The following is a 15953-nucleotide window of genomic DNA, read 5'->3' on the forward strand; positions in this document are numbered from 1 at the left end:
CCATGTAGGGGCAGAGGACACGCACGGTGTGAGCCGAAACTCGGATGTCCGCCCCCATCCATCCCCTACCGTACCCACCCGACCTTCCTTTGCATACAGTGCTTGCTGCTCTGCCTCTCACAGCCGCACAGTCTCCGACCGCCGCTTGCTGCCGTGCTGTGACAGGTACTGCCATCATTGCACGCCAGTATGCCGCCACTACCACGGCAGGATTCTGCCCGCCACCTGACTAAGCAGCTCCGCCGCCGCACCTGTCGGGGCGCCACCGTCGTCGCCACCTGTCATTACTCACAAATGCTGGCGGGACAGGCACTGCGGCCGGGGCGCGCCGTAGTACTGGTGCAGCAGCAGCCCAGGCATGGTCAAGCATTCTCAATAACAAGGCTTGTTGCGTGCCGCCTGCACATCCGGGTCACGCATTCTCACCGCCTGGCCGGCTGCCTGGCCACACTCCCTGCATGAGTGTGTGCGCCCCACTGCGGACAGGCAGCAGCCGTGACACAGGGCAAATGGGCCCCTCGCGCTGCAGCATTGCCTTGCTCACCGCTGTGTTGTGCACTAGCTCCGCATTCGTCACCGCCCTTCATGCACAGCAGGCAAAGCGGCGTGGGGCGCTCCCAGTGCTCCCATTTGTCGTGCAGCTCCACGTGCCGTCCACATGCATGCTGCAGCAGTGCAGCTTGACGGCGCGGGCGAGCGCGGCACCCAATGCGATGCAGCATGGTCGGCGCCGACCAGGGGTGCGCCGACAGCTTAGTTCCCGTTGGCCGTTGGGGCTGCAGTACGCTGTACGCGCTGCCCATGGGCCACGGCAGCCACCAACGTCGCTCATGGTCTCGAAACATGTTGTCGCCCTCACAATGCTAGCTGCTGCAGCACTGCAATGGCGGCAGAACAGCCACATCCGCTGCGGCGCAGCACGGCCGCATGATGCTGCTGGGCCTGCAGCGTTGCACGCCATGTATGGCCGCCACGCAGTTGTTAAGGGCGGCACGCAAAGCCAGCCGCCTGGCTCACAGCTTGCTTGTTTGTGGGTTGTGGTTGTGGCGGCGCGTGCGGGACTCGAATCGGAAACCAAGCACCTTGTCCTCGGCTCAATTGGTTCCGACATCGGGTGCACGCACTGGGCGTAATGTAGCGCGCAAGGAAGGTTCAGATGTCGAGGGCTAAGCATTGGTAAGCCATGCCCGATCCTAGGGGCGGGGCGGAGCCAGTCGCATGGTTGACGTAGATTCGTGCTGTCAAGCAGGGGTGCCCGGAGCGTGCCGTTGCATGCGAGGCAATCCGGCCTCACTATCCACAAGCGGCTGCATCCCATCCTGGCATTTCATACATAACGCACATATACCTTACGCATCACGAGTAGCGTCTGCGCGCTGCTTTCACTCGACAACATGCTGCTGCGTTGACCGAACTCCAGTAAAATGTCGGTGCCGGTGCCCCATCCGCCTAACTTTAATATCGATCAGGGCTATGAGTACTATGCGGGCAAACCTGAACTGCTCGATTGGATAAACAGGCTTCTGCAGCTCAACTTGCAGCGGCTAGAGCAGGTAGGTGCCCCCGACAACTGTGAAGACTTATTCCATAATGAATTAACAACCTGCAATATTGCAGCTCACGTCCGGGGCTGTATATTGTCAAGTCCTGGATGGTAAGTTGCTTGAAGGGCCCCTGCGTTTTTGCAAAACATGCAATGAGCATGCAAGTATGCTCGACTTCACGAAACTGAAGCGACACAAGTGGCTTCTCGGGTCCCCGATGTGCTAGCCCGCCCTACTGCTGTTCTTCCCACGACGTGCCTCGCAGCTTTTCACGCACATGTGGTCCCTATTCGGAAAGTGAACTTCCATGCACGCGAAGAGTATGAGATACTGCCAAACTACAAAGTGCTCCAAGCGGCGTTCAACGCCCTTGGCTTCACCAAGGTGGGCACTGGCACGGGTTCACCTAGCGCTCCAATCGGTTGGAGCTGTTTACGCCACCTGGCACGCAGCTGGGGTGGGAGTACTGCGGCATCATATGTCAGCGCCGTTCCATTACTGTGGCGTTTGCGTAACCTTACGACACACGCGCCTTGGGGCGTGTCAACCGCAGGAGCTGGCGGTCACGCGCCTCAGCCAGGCCTCGTCCTCGGACCTCATGGAGTTCGCGCAGTGGCTGTACAAAAGCTACAGGGGTGAGATACTTGAGTGCCATATCTCAGGCGCTGGTAGTAGGAGGTCCAGGTACATGCGAGCCAGTGTTGTGGCAGCATACAGCATCAGCTCAGCTGCAGGGCCAAGCACCACAGCCAAGGGACATGCCCAGCACGCATGCCCGACACGGAGGTTCTTAGACTCGTGCTGTTTGCACAACTGCTGCAGGTGCGGCTGGGCTGGCGGACTACAACCCGGTGGCGCGGCGGCAGATGTCGCTGAAGGGCGGCACCAACAACATCCCCTTTCCGGCATGCCTCAACAGCACCTACTTCGAGTTTGGGCGCTCCGACCGTGAGTGGCTCAATGGCTTGGGGATGAAGATGACGCACCGGTTCTTTGCACGCACCAAACATCACGGACCTGCTGTTGCTGTATGCCCTTAAGAAGTCGTTGACGTACCGCTGCCACGGCTGCCATGCAGTGCGCTCAAGCGGCACGCACTGGACCACGCCAGCAGACTATGTGAAGTAAGTCAGGGACACGGGGGCCAGGGTCACAGTGGAGACCGGGGCCGGGCATTGAGAAGCAGACGACACACAATGCATTCTGTCATGCTATGACTCCCGGGCCCCCTCCGCTACCCAGGACGGCGCCGCGCACACGGTCCAGCACCAACACGCCCGGCACCGGCGGCCGGCCGATGTCGGTCACCGGCACGCAGACGGCCAGCGCCACAAAACGCAGCGTGCCCAACCTGAACGTGGGCAGCCGCTTCCGGGAGGGGCTGGCGGTGCCGCCAGAGCACCATCGGCGCCGCAGCCCGCGGCTCAGCCCGGTGTCGCCAGCGCTGATCATCAAGGTGCGGCTGGCTCTAGCACACTCTCGTAATGCATCTGAGTCTTTTGAGGGGGGCTGATGCCGCGGCAGAGCTTGGTGTGTGTGTGTGTTAGGGGGGGGTGTAGCCGTCATAGGGAGGCGCAAGAACGGGCGTGAGCACTCCCACGACGTCGTCGTGTCGCAGGTCCCCATGCGGGACGGCGAGTCGCAGACGGACTTTGTGGATGAGGAGTGGCGGCCCATGACAGAGGATGACGTGGGCACCGAGGCGGTGTCGCCCAAGCCGCCGCCCGCTCAGGCGGCCGACAGCGCCTCGCAGTATGATTACGGCTTCGGCTACGGCACCGCGGCAGGCGCGATGAGCCCGTCTGGGTAAGGACATGTAACATATGGGGCAGCAAACACCGACACTTACTGGCAGTGGAAATTGAGCCCTGAGTGCACGAGCTCGCCAGAAACACCACACTACTGTGTCCTGCAGGGGCAGCGCGCTCAGCCCGTCCAGCAGCTACACGCCCGGCGGGGCAGCGGAGGACTTTACGTTCGGCCAGCACAGCCCCGGGACCAGCATGGGCGGCGCCGGCCCCACGGCGATGTCGCCGCGCAGCGGCCTGCCACCGGTGGCGGAGCCCGGGGGAGGCATAGCAGAGGATGTGGAGGAGGACGAGGAGAATGCCAGCGTGAGTGCGCTGCGGGCGGCGCCCGGCGCAGGCCTCGGCCCCGGTGACGCGCTGCCGCAGGGCTTCGGCACCGCAGCTGCGCGCTCGCCAAGCGCGGCTGAGGCATCGCCAAGTGCTGCATCGCGCGGCTTTGGTATGCACGACGCCTCTACTCAGGATGAGCAGGCAGCGCAGTCGTCAACGGGAGGCTTTGGGTCACCGCGCAGCTTCGGCGTGGGCGATGATGCGGCTGTGCAGGCGGTCGCTGATGTGTCGGAGCGGGGCGCTGGCGAGTTCGGTGTTGGCGACGATTATGCCGCCGGCACAGGAGGCTTCGGGTCGTCCGTCGCTGGTGCATCAGCAGCAGCTGGGCCCGCCCTCAGCGCCGCGGATGTGCAGCCGAAGCTCGAGGCGGAGGCCGACGAGTACGCGGATGAGGAATTTGAGGAGGAAGAGGTGGCGGAGGATGTGGCGAAGCTGGGGGCCGCGGGCGGCTTCGCAGGCGCGTCGGGCGTTGCGGCGGCTGGGGCAGCAGCGGCGGAAGCAGCGGCGGTGACAACGGCTGCGGAGCAGCACGCGGCCGTGCGCGCCATGGAGGCCGAGGGCCACAGCGGTGACTCTGGGGAAACAGACCACGGTGGCCGGGGCAGTGCCCGCGCAACGGCCGCCAACACAACCGCTGCGGGTCTTGCAACCGGCATCGCGGCGCTTGACATCGACCACGACGTTGCCGGCCGTAGCGAAGCAGGCGTGACAGACATGGGCGATGGGGACGGTCAACCCGGCGTGCCGGAGTCACCAGGCGCAACCACGCCGGGGCCGAGCGCATCTGCGTCGCGATCCACGCCACCACCGGCAGCCAGCTCCATGGCAGGCCTGTCGCCGGAGGTTGCGCAGCTGCTGTCATCACCATCCATGCGTTCGCGTGTTGCCTCTGCGGTCTCGGTGCGCAACATGGGTTCAGCGCTGGACATCTGTGCCGCAGCACTGCAGGCCGTGCAGCGCTCGCTGGATTCCTACAGCACGCTCATGGCGGAGCCGCATGCAGCTCCTGCGGCTGCGGGCGGCAAGCGCACCAGCGGCCCAGGAAACGAGGCGGCAACCTCGACTGCGGTTGCTGGGGCAGGCACGTCGGACGGCACTCCCAGCGGCAATGGTGCGGCAGCCGCGTGGTCGCCCACGCTGTGCGGCAAGGTGCGCAGCCTGCAGGACGCGCTGCAGACGCTTCTAGCGCACACCACCCTGTTGCTCGGGGACGTGCAAGTGTACAGCGAGTCCACCCAATCGCCGGAAGCCAGGAGCAATGGCGGCAGCGGTGATGGGGCTACGTCACCATCGTTGGCGCCGGCCCGCGACTACAAGGCGGAGGCGGCGCTGCTACTGGAGGTGAGCACAGTGGCTAGCGCTGTAACTTCCTTGGTGATACCCGCCGTCAGACAAGTTGCTGGATTGCCTATGCTCGCCCGCTGCGTGCCGGCGACGGCTTCGGCGCCAGTTGACCCTCTGCCATGGCGTGCTGCAGACGGCGCGGGCGCACGAGGCGCGGCTGCAGGGCCTGGTGCAGGCGGCAAGCGAGGCGCTGTCGCTCCCAAGCGGCGAATCGAAAGCGGGACCAGGTGACGGAGCGGCTGACAAGGCGGAGAGCGGGCAGGCGCAGCACCACCACCTGACGGACGCGCAGCGCCGGCTGTGCAGCACCACCCAGCTGGACGCACACCTGAAGGCGGTGGGCATGGCGCAGTTTGCGCTGGCGCAGGGCATCCACAAGTAAGCGTCTCCTGCTTCCGTCGGTTTGCTCTGAGTTGCTGCATGCTTCAATGGATCTGTACGCGCGCCCCCCGCACTGTCCTAGGCAGCATGACTTAAGAACATGCACTAAGTCTTCCATGTCGTCTCCAACGCAGGGAGCTTGCGCTCATGACCATGTCATTCTTTCGGCACAACGCCGCCATGGCTGCCTCCGAGAGCGGCACGCCCGGCGGCGCCGCGTCCGGCACCGCCGCCAGCCGCAAGGCGCGCGTGTTCAAGCTGGGCGAGTTCCAGCTTAAGCAACTGCGGAACGGCGACGTGTACAAGGTGTGATCCTGGTCTATTACTGGGCTTGACTGTTTGTCTTTAGCTTCGACTGACGCGTATGGATGTACGGATGCCGCAAACGCGCAGGGACGCTACGTGGGCAACAAGAAGAATGGCGAGGGCGTGTACCACTTCATCAACGCCGACGTGTACGAGGGGGAATTCCGGGACGACCGCATGGACGGCCACGGCGTGTACACCTTCAGGTGGGTGGCTGCGGTGAGGGCTCAACAGCTCCAAAACAGCAGCAGCAGCACCACCACCACCACTACAACCAACTGCGCACCGGAACACATCAGCTCAATCTGCGGTCCGGCTTGGGAATAGATACATCTCGCGCGTTTTGAGCGATTTCGCTGCTCGGCCCATGCCTGCAGCCACGAGGGTCGCTATGAGGGCGCCTGGCGCAACGCGGTGTACAATGGCACCGGTGCCGAGACTTTTGCCAAAGGCAGCACCTACCGCGGCGAGTACGTCGGGGGCCTGCGTAACGGCTGGGGCGTCTGCCGCTTCTACAACGGCGACTACTACGAGGGCCAGTGGGTCAAGGGCCTGCGCGACGGCTGCGGCATGCAGCAGGTGCGAGCCGCGGTTGGGATGGGCTGCGGCGCCCGGCAGACACAGTTCAACCTGTAGTTGGCATGTTGTGCCGCCTCCAGCCAAACTCTGCTGCTTTGCAAGACGAAGCATGTTCCTCGAGGTGCATCGGCCAAGGGGTAGTCTTGCCTGGGAGTCTGGGAGTTGAACAGGAGACACACCGTAAACCTAGGGCCCACAGCCGGGGACTATGCCAACCAAAGCGCTATGGCTTAGTCCACTTCAAACTCGCGCATTTCGCTGATGTTCGGATCCCTGCTGCCCGCACCCGCAGTGCACGGACGACAGCAATTTCGTGGGCGAGTATGCCAAGGGCAAGCGCCACGGCAACGGCGTGTACTCCTTCCCCAACGGCGACCGCTATGAGGGCCAATACAGCGAGGACTTGCCGCACGGCTTCGGCACCTACCACTTCGCCAGCGGCCAATGCTATCAGGGCCAGTGGCAGGCGGGCAAGAAGCACGGTTGGAGCGTGTACACCGTGGACAACGGTGCGTGCACTGTATGGGAAGGATGGATGCGGTAAAGCACAAGACTGTGGGAAAAAGTGTGTGCCAGAGTGGCAGAGCGCAAGTGCGTTTTATGGACTCGTTAGTGATGACGGTATGTGTTCTGTGTATGCGCTTACCCGCGGCAGGGAGCCGCTTCATGGGGCTGTGGTCGGAGGGCAAGCCCACCTGGGTGCAGCCGCTGGCGGGCGACAAGGCGGCCGGCGTCGCGGAGGGCGACGCCGCTGCGGGCTCGTCGGAGGAGGACGCCAAGCAGCTGAAGCAGGCGCTGGAGGCGCGCGATAAGGCGGTGCAGGTGCGAGGGTTCATGCGTTTGTAGTAACCTAAATGCAGCCTGGGGTGCATTGGCCACCCTGCAGTGGGTGCAGTGGGCAGAGGGCGAGTCCCTGTGACGGCGGGAAATCTGCATGGCTAAAATCTGGGTTGCTTGTTTACTGCCTGAACCCACACAGGCGGCGGACCTAGCTCGCACGAGGGCGGCCAGCCACTGGGACCAATCCGGCGGCATCCAGGTGAGAGCATTCGCCATCACGACGTCCTCTAAAATGCACCAACAATGTCACGCCTCAAGTTTTGCGTCCCGACGCGCTGAGATCATCCACCCCGGCGCCATCAACTTACGTTGCTGGCTTGCCTCTTCTGCCTCCCTTGCAGTCCCACATCCTGTCTGCGCTGAGCCGGGCGCAGAATAGCGCGGGCGCGGCGCAGCAGGCGCGGCGCAAGGCATGCGACCTGGCGTCGCGCCTAGATGCGGCTGTGGCGCTCATCCAGCAACAGCAGCAGCAGGGCAGTGGGGGCGTAACTGCCTCATTGGCAGGGACGCCTGGGCCATAAGAAGCTTTGTGGACTGGGTGCTGCTTGGCGGCGTCAGAAGGTGGTATGCCGCAACCCCTGCTGACAGAGGTGGTGGAGGGTAGCGCTGCAAGGGGTGTCGGCATGGTTGTCGAAAGATGTGGTGACTTTCAATGCCCTGTCAAGATTGTCCGGCCACCGCGTGGGGGTCTGAAATAATGGGAGTCCGTCCGCTTCTCCGGGCTAAGTGCACTGGGCTTGTAACCAATGCAATCTAAGTGCACGCTCGGTATGGAACTGGTGCTGACATGGTGTTCTCGGAAAGACATACTCGAAGTGCATGGCCGAAAGAATTGGAGGGGAGGGCAAGGGTTTGGGCAAGGGGCGGGAGTGCCCCTGCGCTGGGGCCGAGCAAAACCGCGTTGGCGGGAGCACGGACCCCAACCTGTATACGGTACGCATGTATGTATACTCAAATCCGCCCAGATTTCCTAACTGCATGTTGATACAAACAGTCATCGCCACCAAGTAGCAGCTTCATGCCTCCAACGGGCCAGTCCAAGCAGAGAAAGGATCCGGACTTTCAACCCGCTAATTCCGCAGGTTACCGTTTCGCCAATACCCTACATTCCCCAATGCAAGTTCGAGCACCTGCAGGCGGCGCGCCGCAGCCCGGCAGCAGCAGCAGCGCCCGCATCGCCAGCGCCCCACGAAGCACACGAAGCGCGGCCTCTGCAGTACGCTCGACACGCCCCGCTTGCAGGTCAACAGAGCATGAAATCATGGGCGACTGGCAACCCAGGCGACGGCGGCCCCGCGCAGGGGAGGGCCCTGGCCTTTGCCCAATCCGTACCAGCCCGTACCAGCACGCCGCCGTTTCGCCGGTTTTGCCAGGTTTTGTCCAGGCTGCCATTACCTTCAAACAGTACTGCACCAGTCAGCTGCGCACTGAGCGCGTTTTTCGCCCACGTCCGCGCAAACGGCGTCGGGTTCTTCGCACCGCAAAACCCGCTCAGCAAAACGCACCCGTTCGCTGCGCCGGAGGTTTTGCCTACAACATCGCCGCAAAAGCAGTACTGAAATAGCACATTCAAATGCAGAGCGTCCTTTTACGGGTTCCGTTGCGCCACGCGGTGGCGCCGCGAACCGGTTTTACATCCCGGAGTGCTTCTTCCGCCGACGCCACAAATGCACAGGTATGCAGACGTAATAAAATCGATGCGAGGGAGGCGGCAGGCCGGGGTGTGATCCATGGCAGTACCGCGAGCTGTAGGGAGTGACGCATAGGCCGCTGTGCCTGGACGCTCTGTGCACAACCGGCAGCGCTGTTCCATGTCAATTGAGGAACAGCGCTGCCGGTTGTCTTTCCGCCTGGGTGCACCGCAAGACGAGCCGTCCTAGTGGCAAATAACGAAACGCCTTTAAACGGCCTCGTTGCGTCCTCCGGGACACTGATCAATGCATTGAACAACCAAATTAGTAGCGGCGAGGCCAGGAAGGTTGGGGCCCCGAGTGGGCGCGCACGATGCGCATAATCGGAGCCCAGGCGTCGCCGGAAGGCCTAGCCTGTGCAGTGCTGGATGAAAGTCGGCGTGTCCTGGCCAAGACACGTTTTGACACCGCCCTTGCCTGGTAAACAAGCGGTCAAAGCAAGAATGAGCGCCAAAGCGTCGCGCTCGCCAGTCGATACGTGGTCATACAACTTCTCGTCGCCTCACATATCCACAGGGATATCAATACCGATGTGGATGCAGCGGCAGCCGAAATCGTGTCAGCTGCGAAGTCTTTGGCTGGCGCACTGTCGACTGTGGGTCAGGCCTGTGACGACCCCTGGCTCTCCATCTCCGTCCTGTGCGTGGGTACGACAGCGTTAGGTACGTATCGCGTGTGTTGGCGCGTCGGGGGCAGGGTGGAGGACGGAGGAAGTGGCGGGGCAGCAAGGTTGGGCAAAGGGGGTAGCGGAGTAAGCGGAGAAGCCCCGCCCCTAATGGTAGGTGCTGCTGCTGCAATACGCGGCTTCATTTTCCATAGCCGTAATGTAATACGCTCCCCGCTCACACGCAGATCACGGTGGATCGGAGGCAGAAGATGCTTTCAAGGCTGCGGTGCAGAGGCTGCTGCCGCCAAGCCTACAGGTGTGGCACCAGTCAGTGCACTACAAAACAGATAGCCGCAGAAACGCCAGGCCTCACTTGCTTGGCACCGGGGCATGCTGGGCATACCTGTTAACATAGCACAACTGACTGACTGACTGACTGACTGACTGACTGACGTGAGATGCCGGACCTGCCAGGATCTACACGGCGCATCCATCATGAGGGCTGGGTCTTAAGCAATGCCTTACATTCCTGCGATCCATCACACACTCATCCTGCGTGCGAGCCTTGGCTTCTTGTTGTGCCGCCTGTCTCCCACAGCTGCTGGTATACCACAGCGCTGCGATCGCGCTGGCCTCGGGCACCGGCGGACCGCTGACGGGATGTGTGCTCCTGGTGGGGCAGGACACCAGCAGGGCCTTCGGCGCAGTGCCGGACCGCCGCACCGCTTCATCCTCGGGCTGGGGGCCGGTCTTCAGCGACAGCGGCTGTGCCTACGGTGCGTGCATGGCGCAACGACCAGCTTGTGGTGGCGGGTGACATAATGTGATTGTAAAGCACGGCATCAAATGCTCAGTATGAATGCAACAGATCTGCTTTCCTCCTGCAACCGCGCACGACCCGCCACCACGTTTCCGCAGACGTGGGCATGCGCGCGTTGGCGGCGCTGAGCCGCGCGCAGGACGGCCGCGGCGCCGACACGCTGTTGGTGTCTGCCGTGTACCGGGAGCTGGGCGTGCAGAGGGCGGAGGACCTCATCAGGTGCGGCCAGAGGTCTTGTAGCCCCGGGGTCAAGGGCAGGGCAGAGGCCGCGCGTGTTGCGGGCAAGGCTGCCGCCGTGTGTGCACGTTGTGCGACCTTTCCTAGCGCAGTGCGAGCGGTGCCGGGCTTGCAGGTACTCAGGGCAGGGCCGCATACTTGCATGCACCCGCTCTGCCCTGTGCTTAGGCTAGCGTTGGCAAAACGAGAGGGTTCTGCAAATCGTGTGTGTGCAGGTGGGCTCGCAGCCACAGCAGCATCCCCTCGCGTGTGGCGGGTGTGGCCAGCCTGGCGCCGGTGGTGCTGGAGTGTGCGGCGCGCGGCGACACGGTGGCCGACGCGCTGGTGCGACACGCGGTGGGCGAGCTGCTGCGCGCCGTCAAGAGCGTGGCGGGGCGGCTGGGGCTGGACAGGAGCCGCCTGCCCTTCAACCTGGTGCTGGCGGGTGAGGGGAGGGGAGGGAGGGAGGGGCATGGCTGCATGCCGGCAGCAGCGGGGTGGTGGCGGTACCGGTACATGACAAGGTGCTAGCTCGCACCGGTGGCCTGACCCTGCTGTGACTGCATGTCCCGCTGCGTGCGCGTGCGCCCCCGCCTCCACGCAGGCCCGATGCTGTCGGACGGCTCTGTGTTCATGCAGTACCTGCTGGACGTGCTCAAGGACGGGTTGCCAACCGCAGACGTCATCTACCCGCAGGCAGACGGCGCGGAGGTGCGTGTGATGAGGGAGGGGGTCAGCAGGACATAAACCAGAATACGCTGGTGCGTATGCGCTGTTTAGGGGCTGAGTGGTTCATAACGACAAGGTTGCGCTGTGCGCCCTGCGGGCCTCACTGATCCTGGAGACTGCTGGTGCTCAACGATGTGTGTTTGGCAATGTACACACAGGCGGCGGCGTGGCTGGCGCTGTGGCTCCTAAATCCGCAGCTGCCCGTGCCCCCGGTGCGGCGTGGGCTCTGAGCAGGCCGCGCGCCTTGCTGTCCTAGACCGCCGTGTCTGATGTGGCATCAGGAGGTGGGCATGGTGCCATCAACCAGCCACGGATGCTTTTACCCTTGCGCCAGCGAGGGCCACGAACGTGGAAAGATAGCGCGCTTGATGTCCGGCTCATGCGGTCAAGTAGCGCGGGCAGGGTTGTCATGACCGTGTATACACAGGGCGCGTGTGGGCGGCCTGGGCTTAACCCATGCGGCGCGCGTGCACGGAATGCATTGTGGTATAGCATCGCATTTGGGGTACCGCTACTCTTGTTCCGTGGTGCTGTACGTGTGCGCACACGTGAACAGACTGTAGCGCAGTAGATACTAAGCTATATTGTCCATGTGTGCTTATCAAGGTCGAGCTTTAGCCCGTGAAGAGAAGTTCTTTTCCGACCAGGGCTAACTGGGGCGGGACACTGTCACTGGGAATGAGTTGGCTTCATAAGCGCTCTAATCATGACTGGGCAAACGGCAGCTGGTATGCCAACTTGCGTGAAGTATGTCCTTCTGTGGGATATGGCGCTGTTGCTGGCAAATGTGCTACTTGCTGTGCCGAAAGGCCCAAACCTCGTCGATGCATTTGCTCCTAAAAGTATTAAGGATTACACACCTTACGTACGTAGTCATGAGCCCGATGGGTGGGTTGGGGCTGCACGATTTTTCTTTTTGGGCTGCCGGAATCCTGCGTACTGCTCCTGCTGCAGCGAAGTAGTTGGTTGGCGCGCCCCGAGGTAGCACACATGGTACGGAGAGGGAATGTGACATTGTGGTGCTACTTTGCAGGGTACGACCTGGTGGCTGGCCGCAATCCTGGCATGCGCCGCACCAGCGGACTAGGGCTCTAGTGAATGAAAGAGCATTGTGTACGGGGGTGTGTACGGGGGTGGTTGGGCACGCATATGAAGTGCGCAACACAGATGGGGGGCGTCGGAAAGCTGCGGCAGAATGGAGAGATACCGGGCGAAGTCGGAGGATAGGTGGACCTTTGCATGGATTGGCATGGCTGTTGCTATGAGTCTTCGGTATCACTGTAGGGGCACGCCTGGCGGTACTGCAGTACTGCGGTGGCGTGGCGGGGTCGTGCCTCTGGGTCATGTCTGGGTCGTGCACCGCATTGAGTAGGGGTGCCTCTGGGTCATGTCTGGGTCATGCACCGCATTGAGTAGGGGTAGCCGGACAGGCGTGTGCAGGCGTGCACGGCCGCGCCAGCATACTGTATGTTAGCAAACCTTGGGTGTGGCCAGCTGTTGCTGGTGTTGGATATGGTGCTAGGTGCATTAGAATGCGACGGGACACGGCGAGGGGCAGGTTGGCGTAGACCTGTATTGTGGCAGCGTGTTTAACGGACCCCAGCACTCAACAATCAAGTTGCGACGGCAAGGCATTATTGCGCGGTGGTCCAAACGCCGGAGTTGTTTTTACCAACGAGTACGCTACAAGTGCTGGCAAGCTGGCAGTTTGCTGATACCGTACGCATTCGTCACAATCCGGGCGCCAGGCCAGGCGATAGCACCAGCACACACACACACACACACACACACACACACACACACACACACACACACACACACATTGCCGTCCCTGCTCGGGGCTTGCATCTTCTAGGGGTAGGCCGCCGCCGCTGGCGAGAAGGGCCCTAACCTTGTTCTCGCCCACGGCCCCTGCCTAGGTTTTAGCGTTTTGGGTAGTTGGCGAGACTCGGGAGCCGGATGTAGCCCCACACGGCGAGAAGGCACCCCGGGAAAAGCCCAATCTTCTTCGCCTGAGGGCCTATATTGAGGGCAAGTCCTTGCCGCTTCCCGAAGATGCAAGCCCTGCTTGTGCTCATGGCATTGGGGCTGGCGGAGCTACAGGTGCTTCACTGCTTCTCACCAGCGTCCGATGCGGGTACTACGCTGCCATCCCAGACTTACGCACATGAGCACCGGTCATCCACTGGTACCTGCCAAACTACGAAAGCTCGTATATATACGCAGCAGCAATGTGTTTGGCACACGCTTCGTACAGGCGATGGCCGGAACAGTGGGAGAGGGCTAGCGCTGAACGCAGGTCTGTCAGCTCCTCACACCATGGGCTTGCGCCCGAACGGCATGATGTGCAGTCGGGAACCGCTCGTCCGCTCCTTCTCTTCCTACTCCGTCCACTTGCTCCGCCCCATTATCAATACCACCGCCACCGCCACCGGCACCGCCACCTTGCCACCAGCTCCACACACAATGAAACTGAATAACCCTACCCGCCACTGGCCACCCTGGTTCAGTGCACCAGTCCCCCGGCCTTAAGAATATGGCGTGTAACCATACGGCAACCTTCCGTTATTCAGGACTACTGTGCTTGGTTGACAAAACTGTGCTCTCTTCGGTCGATTAGTCAGTACCACAGAGCGCGGCGGTCGCCAGCTCTCAAAACAGCCAGAACACCTGGGTCTCTCACACCTCTCCGCTCATGTGCTGTGTTCGATACTCTCTAGCAAGCCGTACCTTTGCGAGTGCCTTGCGCGCAAACTCAACCGTGCAACCAGCAATCAGGTGAGCAGATGACACACAGTGTGCAGCCTATCACCCACATAAGCTCAGCAACTGATAAACTGAAAAGGCTTCCCCCTGCTTTCCACACACCATAGCAAGTCATACTGCCTAGCACCGCAATTCATGGCCCGCAACGTGATACCCCGAGCATGAGCATTTACATCATTTCATGTGGCCCCATAAATTCCTGTCCGGAGACGCAAGTATGCATCAACGTCACTGCTGTGCCACTTCCATTAGTTGTCAGCCTCCACCCGGACTGTGCCGGCGTAGAACACGACCCGGTTACCTAGGCCTCACTTTGACGGCGCAGTGCCAGCCGTCTGCTCGCGCACAGCCCTGGCCATGGCCGAAGCCGACTCCTGTCCAAACTTATGCTGGAAGAAGCGCGTGAGTGGGAAGAAACCAACTGCCAGCGGGTGCAGCGGCCTGGAGAACGTCAGGATGTCATACCTGCGACGTCGGGCGCAACCCAACAACGAAGACATTCAACGCCACGGTGCGTGTGCGCTGGTGTGATCGGTAGGCACCAGGGGAAAGGGGGCCTACACTCGGGCCTGCAACCCACAAGGGCTTCTAGAGCCGTGCTCACCACACGCTGCCGTCTGGCCGCATCTCCACACTGAAGCTCTCCTCGCCAGTCAGCATGTGCCCGTCCAGGCAGCCGTGAGCGAAGCGGAAGCTCTGGGCGGGACGCGGCGCCCCTGCCGGGCCCCGAGGCAAGTGTCAGGGTGGGCGCGCACATGAAGGGCCAATGCCCGCAGTACAGGACTAATGCCCGCACTACAGGGCCACTGCCCGCAAGACGGTAACAACGTTCAACAGACGTATGCCACATGGCAGTGCATGACGTAAACGGCTGTGATGCAGCAAACTTACAGGGAAGCCGGAGCTTCGGCGGCTCCTGCTGCTGGTTGTACCTGTTGCCATATGCGCCGGCACAATTGGTGGGTCAGTGAGGTTTCAGGTGTGCGGTGACTCAGATGCACGCCAATACAACAACGCGCAAAGCATGTTCGAGCCCGATCTTTATGTAACAGAGCAATCTCCGCACGTGAGCAGCGCGGCCTTGGAACCGTCCAAGAGCTATCGCTCGGGGCATGGTGTCCCCGCTAACCCCCGCAGCACCCCACGCAACCTACACAATGCGAAGCGGGTTGCAGTTCCACAGGAACAGGGTTTTAGATGTTACGGCCAGCACTGTACCCTCCGACACGCCAGTGTGAGGGTCCACATTTGACCAACCCAGCTGGAAATGGCCCCAGCGCTGCAGGCACGCCCGCGCAGCTTTGTACGCCTTCTCGCCCTCGCCAACCTGTGGGAGGTTAGGGGTCGGGACGGACCATCACTTTTTTTGAGTAATGGCCAGGGCCGTAGGTGGCAAGGAGCGGCAGCCGGACCATGTAATGTAGGGTTTGGGACATTACGGCACGCACGCACCTTGACGCTGACCGAGTCAATGATCCAGCCCTGTTTTGCGAGCGCCTGAACGGCGGCGGGCTCCCTGGTCTTCCCTACGAGGTCACGTGCGTAGTTCCAGCTGCTCCTGCGGAATGGAGGCAAAGCATCATGAGTTCAAGTCATTCTCTTCAAGACCGTGCATCAAAGCGAAACATGGACGCCAGCGCCGGCGGTCGTCCCCCAGCAGCCCGTCGCCCCAAACACACACGCATGCACGCGTTGTTGATTGTGCTTCCACCCGCCACGCGCGATTACGCAATCCACCTAGATCCCTCCTGCTTGACGCGTCGCTCATCGGCAGGGCTCGGGCGCCAGAGGCTGAGGTGCACCATTGCGGGGCTCAAGGTGATTTGCTCGGGGCGTTGGAATGTTCGGGTTGCAGTATCACATAGGAAACTGCTACGTTATTACTGCAGGCATGTTACATACCGCAACACCCAATCACAGTAGCGAAAAATTGGCATCGTGCATGAAGGTTCGTGGCGCGACAAAGCTCCACTCTTTGCTGCGGTTTATCTG

At 61.8% G+C, this 15953-nt stretch overlaps 3 protein-coding genes across 3 annotated transcripts; 2 read left to right on the forward strand and 1 right to left on the reverse strand.

The window, feature by feature from the left end:
- Window positions 1-1354: 1354 nt before the first annotated feature.
- Window positions 1355-8096, forward strand: CHLRE_17g720500v5 (uncharacterized protein). The gene is made up of 17 exons (XM_043072249.1): window positions 1355-1553; window positions 1618-1654; window positions 1810-1928; window positions 2098-2179; window positions 2367-2492; window positions 2623-2668; window positions 2787-3000; window positions 3163-3350; window positions 3460-5023; window positions 5160-5404; window positions 5542-5713; window positions 5801-5919; window positions 6091-6292; window positions 6585-6801; window positions 6948-7114; window positions 7272-7331; window positions 7474-8096. Exons 1-17 carry the CDS (start codon window positions 1425-1427, stop codon window positions 7651-7653), a joined length of 3867 nt encoding a protein of 1288 aa, XP_042914708.1. The 5' UTR covers window positions 1355-1424; the 3' UTR covers window positions 7654-8096.
- Window positions 8097-8944: 848 nt separating this feature from the next.
- CHLRE_17g720528v5 (uncharacterized protein) lies at window positions 8945-12926 on the forward strand. Its single transcript, XM_043072250.1, has 8 exons — window positions 8945-9243; window positions 9340-9485; window positions 9676-9746; window positions 10029-10206; window positions 10349-10469; window positions 10703-10911; window positions 11071-11177; window positions 11354-12926. The coding sequence occupies exons 1-8, from the start codon at window positions 9137-9139 to the stop codon at window positions 11423-11425; spliced, it is 1011 nt and encodes a 336-aa protein (XP_042914709.1). The 5' UTR covers window positions 8945-9136; the 3' UTR covers window positions 11426-12926.
- Window positions 12927-13208: 282 nt separating this feature from the next.
- Window positions 13209-15822, reverse strand: CHLRE_17g720550v5 (uncharacterized protein). Its single transcript, XM_043072251.1, has 6 exons — window positions 15699-15822; window positions 15414-15519; window positions 15116-15288; window positions 14853-14893; window positions 14566-14677; window positions 13209-14426 (listed from the first exon to the last, which is right to left on the reverse strand). Exons 1-6 carry the CDS (start codon window positions 15764-15766, stop codon window positions 14270-14272), a joined length of 657 nt encoding a protein of 218 aa, XP_042914710.1. The 5' UTR covers window positions 15767-15822; the 3' UTR covers window positions 13209-14269.
- Between the last annotated feature and the right edge of the window lie 131 nt (window positions 15823-15953).

This window comes from Chlamydomonas reinhardtii, chromosome 17, assembly GCF_000002595.2.
Source record: "Chlamydomonas reinhardtii strain CC-503 cw92 mt+ chromosome 17, whole genome shotgun sequence".
Classification (NCBI taxonomy): domain Eukaryota; kingdom Viridiplantae; phylum Chlorophyta; class Chlorophyceae; order Chlamydomonadales; family Chlamydomonadaceae; genus Chlamydomonas; species Chlamydomonas reinhardtii.

Excerpts from the sequence above, each read along its gene's own strand:
- CHLRE_17g720528v5 (XM_043072250.1), top strand. The coding sequence starts at position 9,137 with ATGCGCATAATCGGAGCCCAGGCGTCGCCGGAAGGCCTAGCCTGTGCA. Across the intron at positions 9,244-9,339 it reads TTTGACACCGCCCTTGCCTG|GGATATCAATACCGATGTGG; the intron begins GTAAACAAGCGG and ends ACATATCCACAG. Across the intron at positions 9,486-9,675 it reads CGTGGGTACGACAGCGTTAG|ATCACGGTGGATCGGAGGCA; the intron begins GTACGTATCGCG and ends GCTCACACGCAG.
- CHLRE_17g720550v5 (XM_043072251.1), bottom strand. The coding sequence starts at position 15,766 with ATGGTGCACCTCAGCCTCTGGCGCCCGAGCCCTGCCGATGAGCGACGC. Across the intron at positions 15,520-15,698 it reads GTCAAGCAGGAGGGATCTAG|GAGCAGCTGGAACTACGCAC; the intron begins GTGGATTGCGTA and ends TCCATTCCGCAG. Across the intron at positions 14,678-14,852 it reads GCCGAAGCTCCGGCTTCCCT|GGGCGCCGCGTCCCGCCCAG; the intron begins GTAAGTTTGCTG and ends GGGGCCCGGCAG.
- CHLRE_17g720500v5 (XM_043072249.1), top strand. The coding sequence starts at position 1,425 with ATGTCGGTGCCGGTGCCCCATCCGCCTAACTTTAATATCGATCAGGGC. Across the intron at positions 2,180-2,366 it reads GCTGTACAAAAGCTACAGGG|GTGCGGCTGGGCTGGCGGAC; the intron begins GTGAGATACTTG and ends CAACTGCTGCAG. Across the intron at positions 6,802-6,947 it reads CGTGTACACCGTGGACAACG|GGAGCCGCTTCATGGGGCTG; the intron begins GTGCGTGCACTG and ends TACCCGCGGCAG.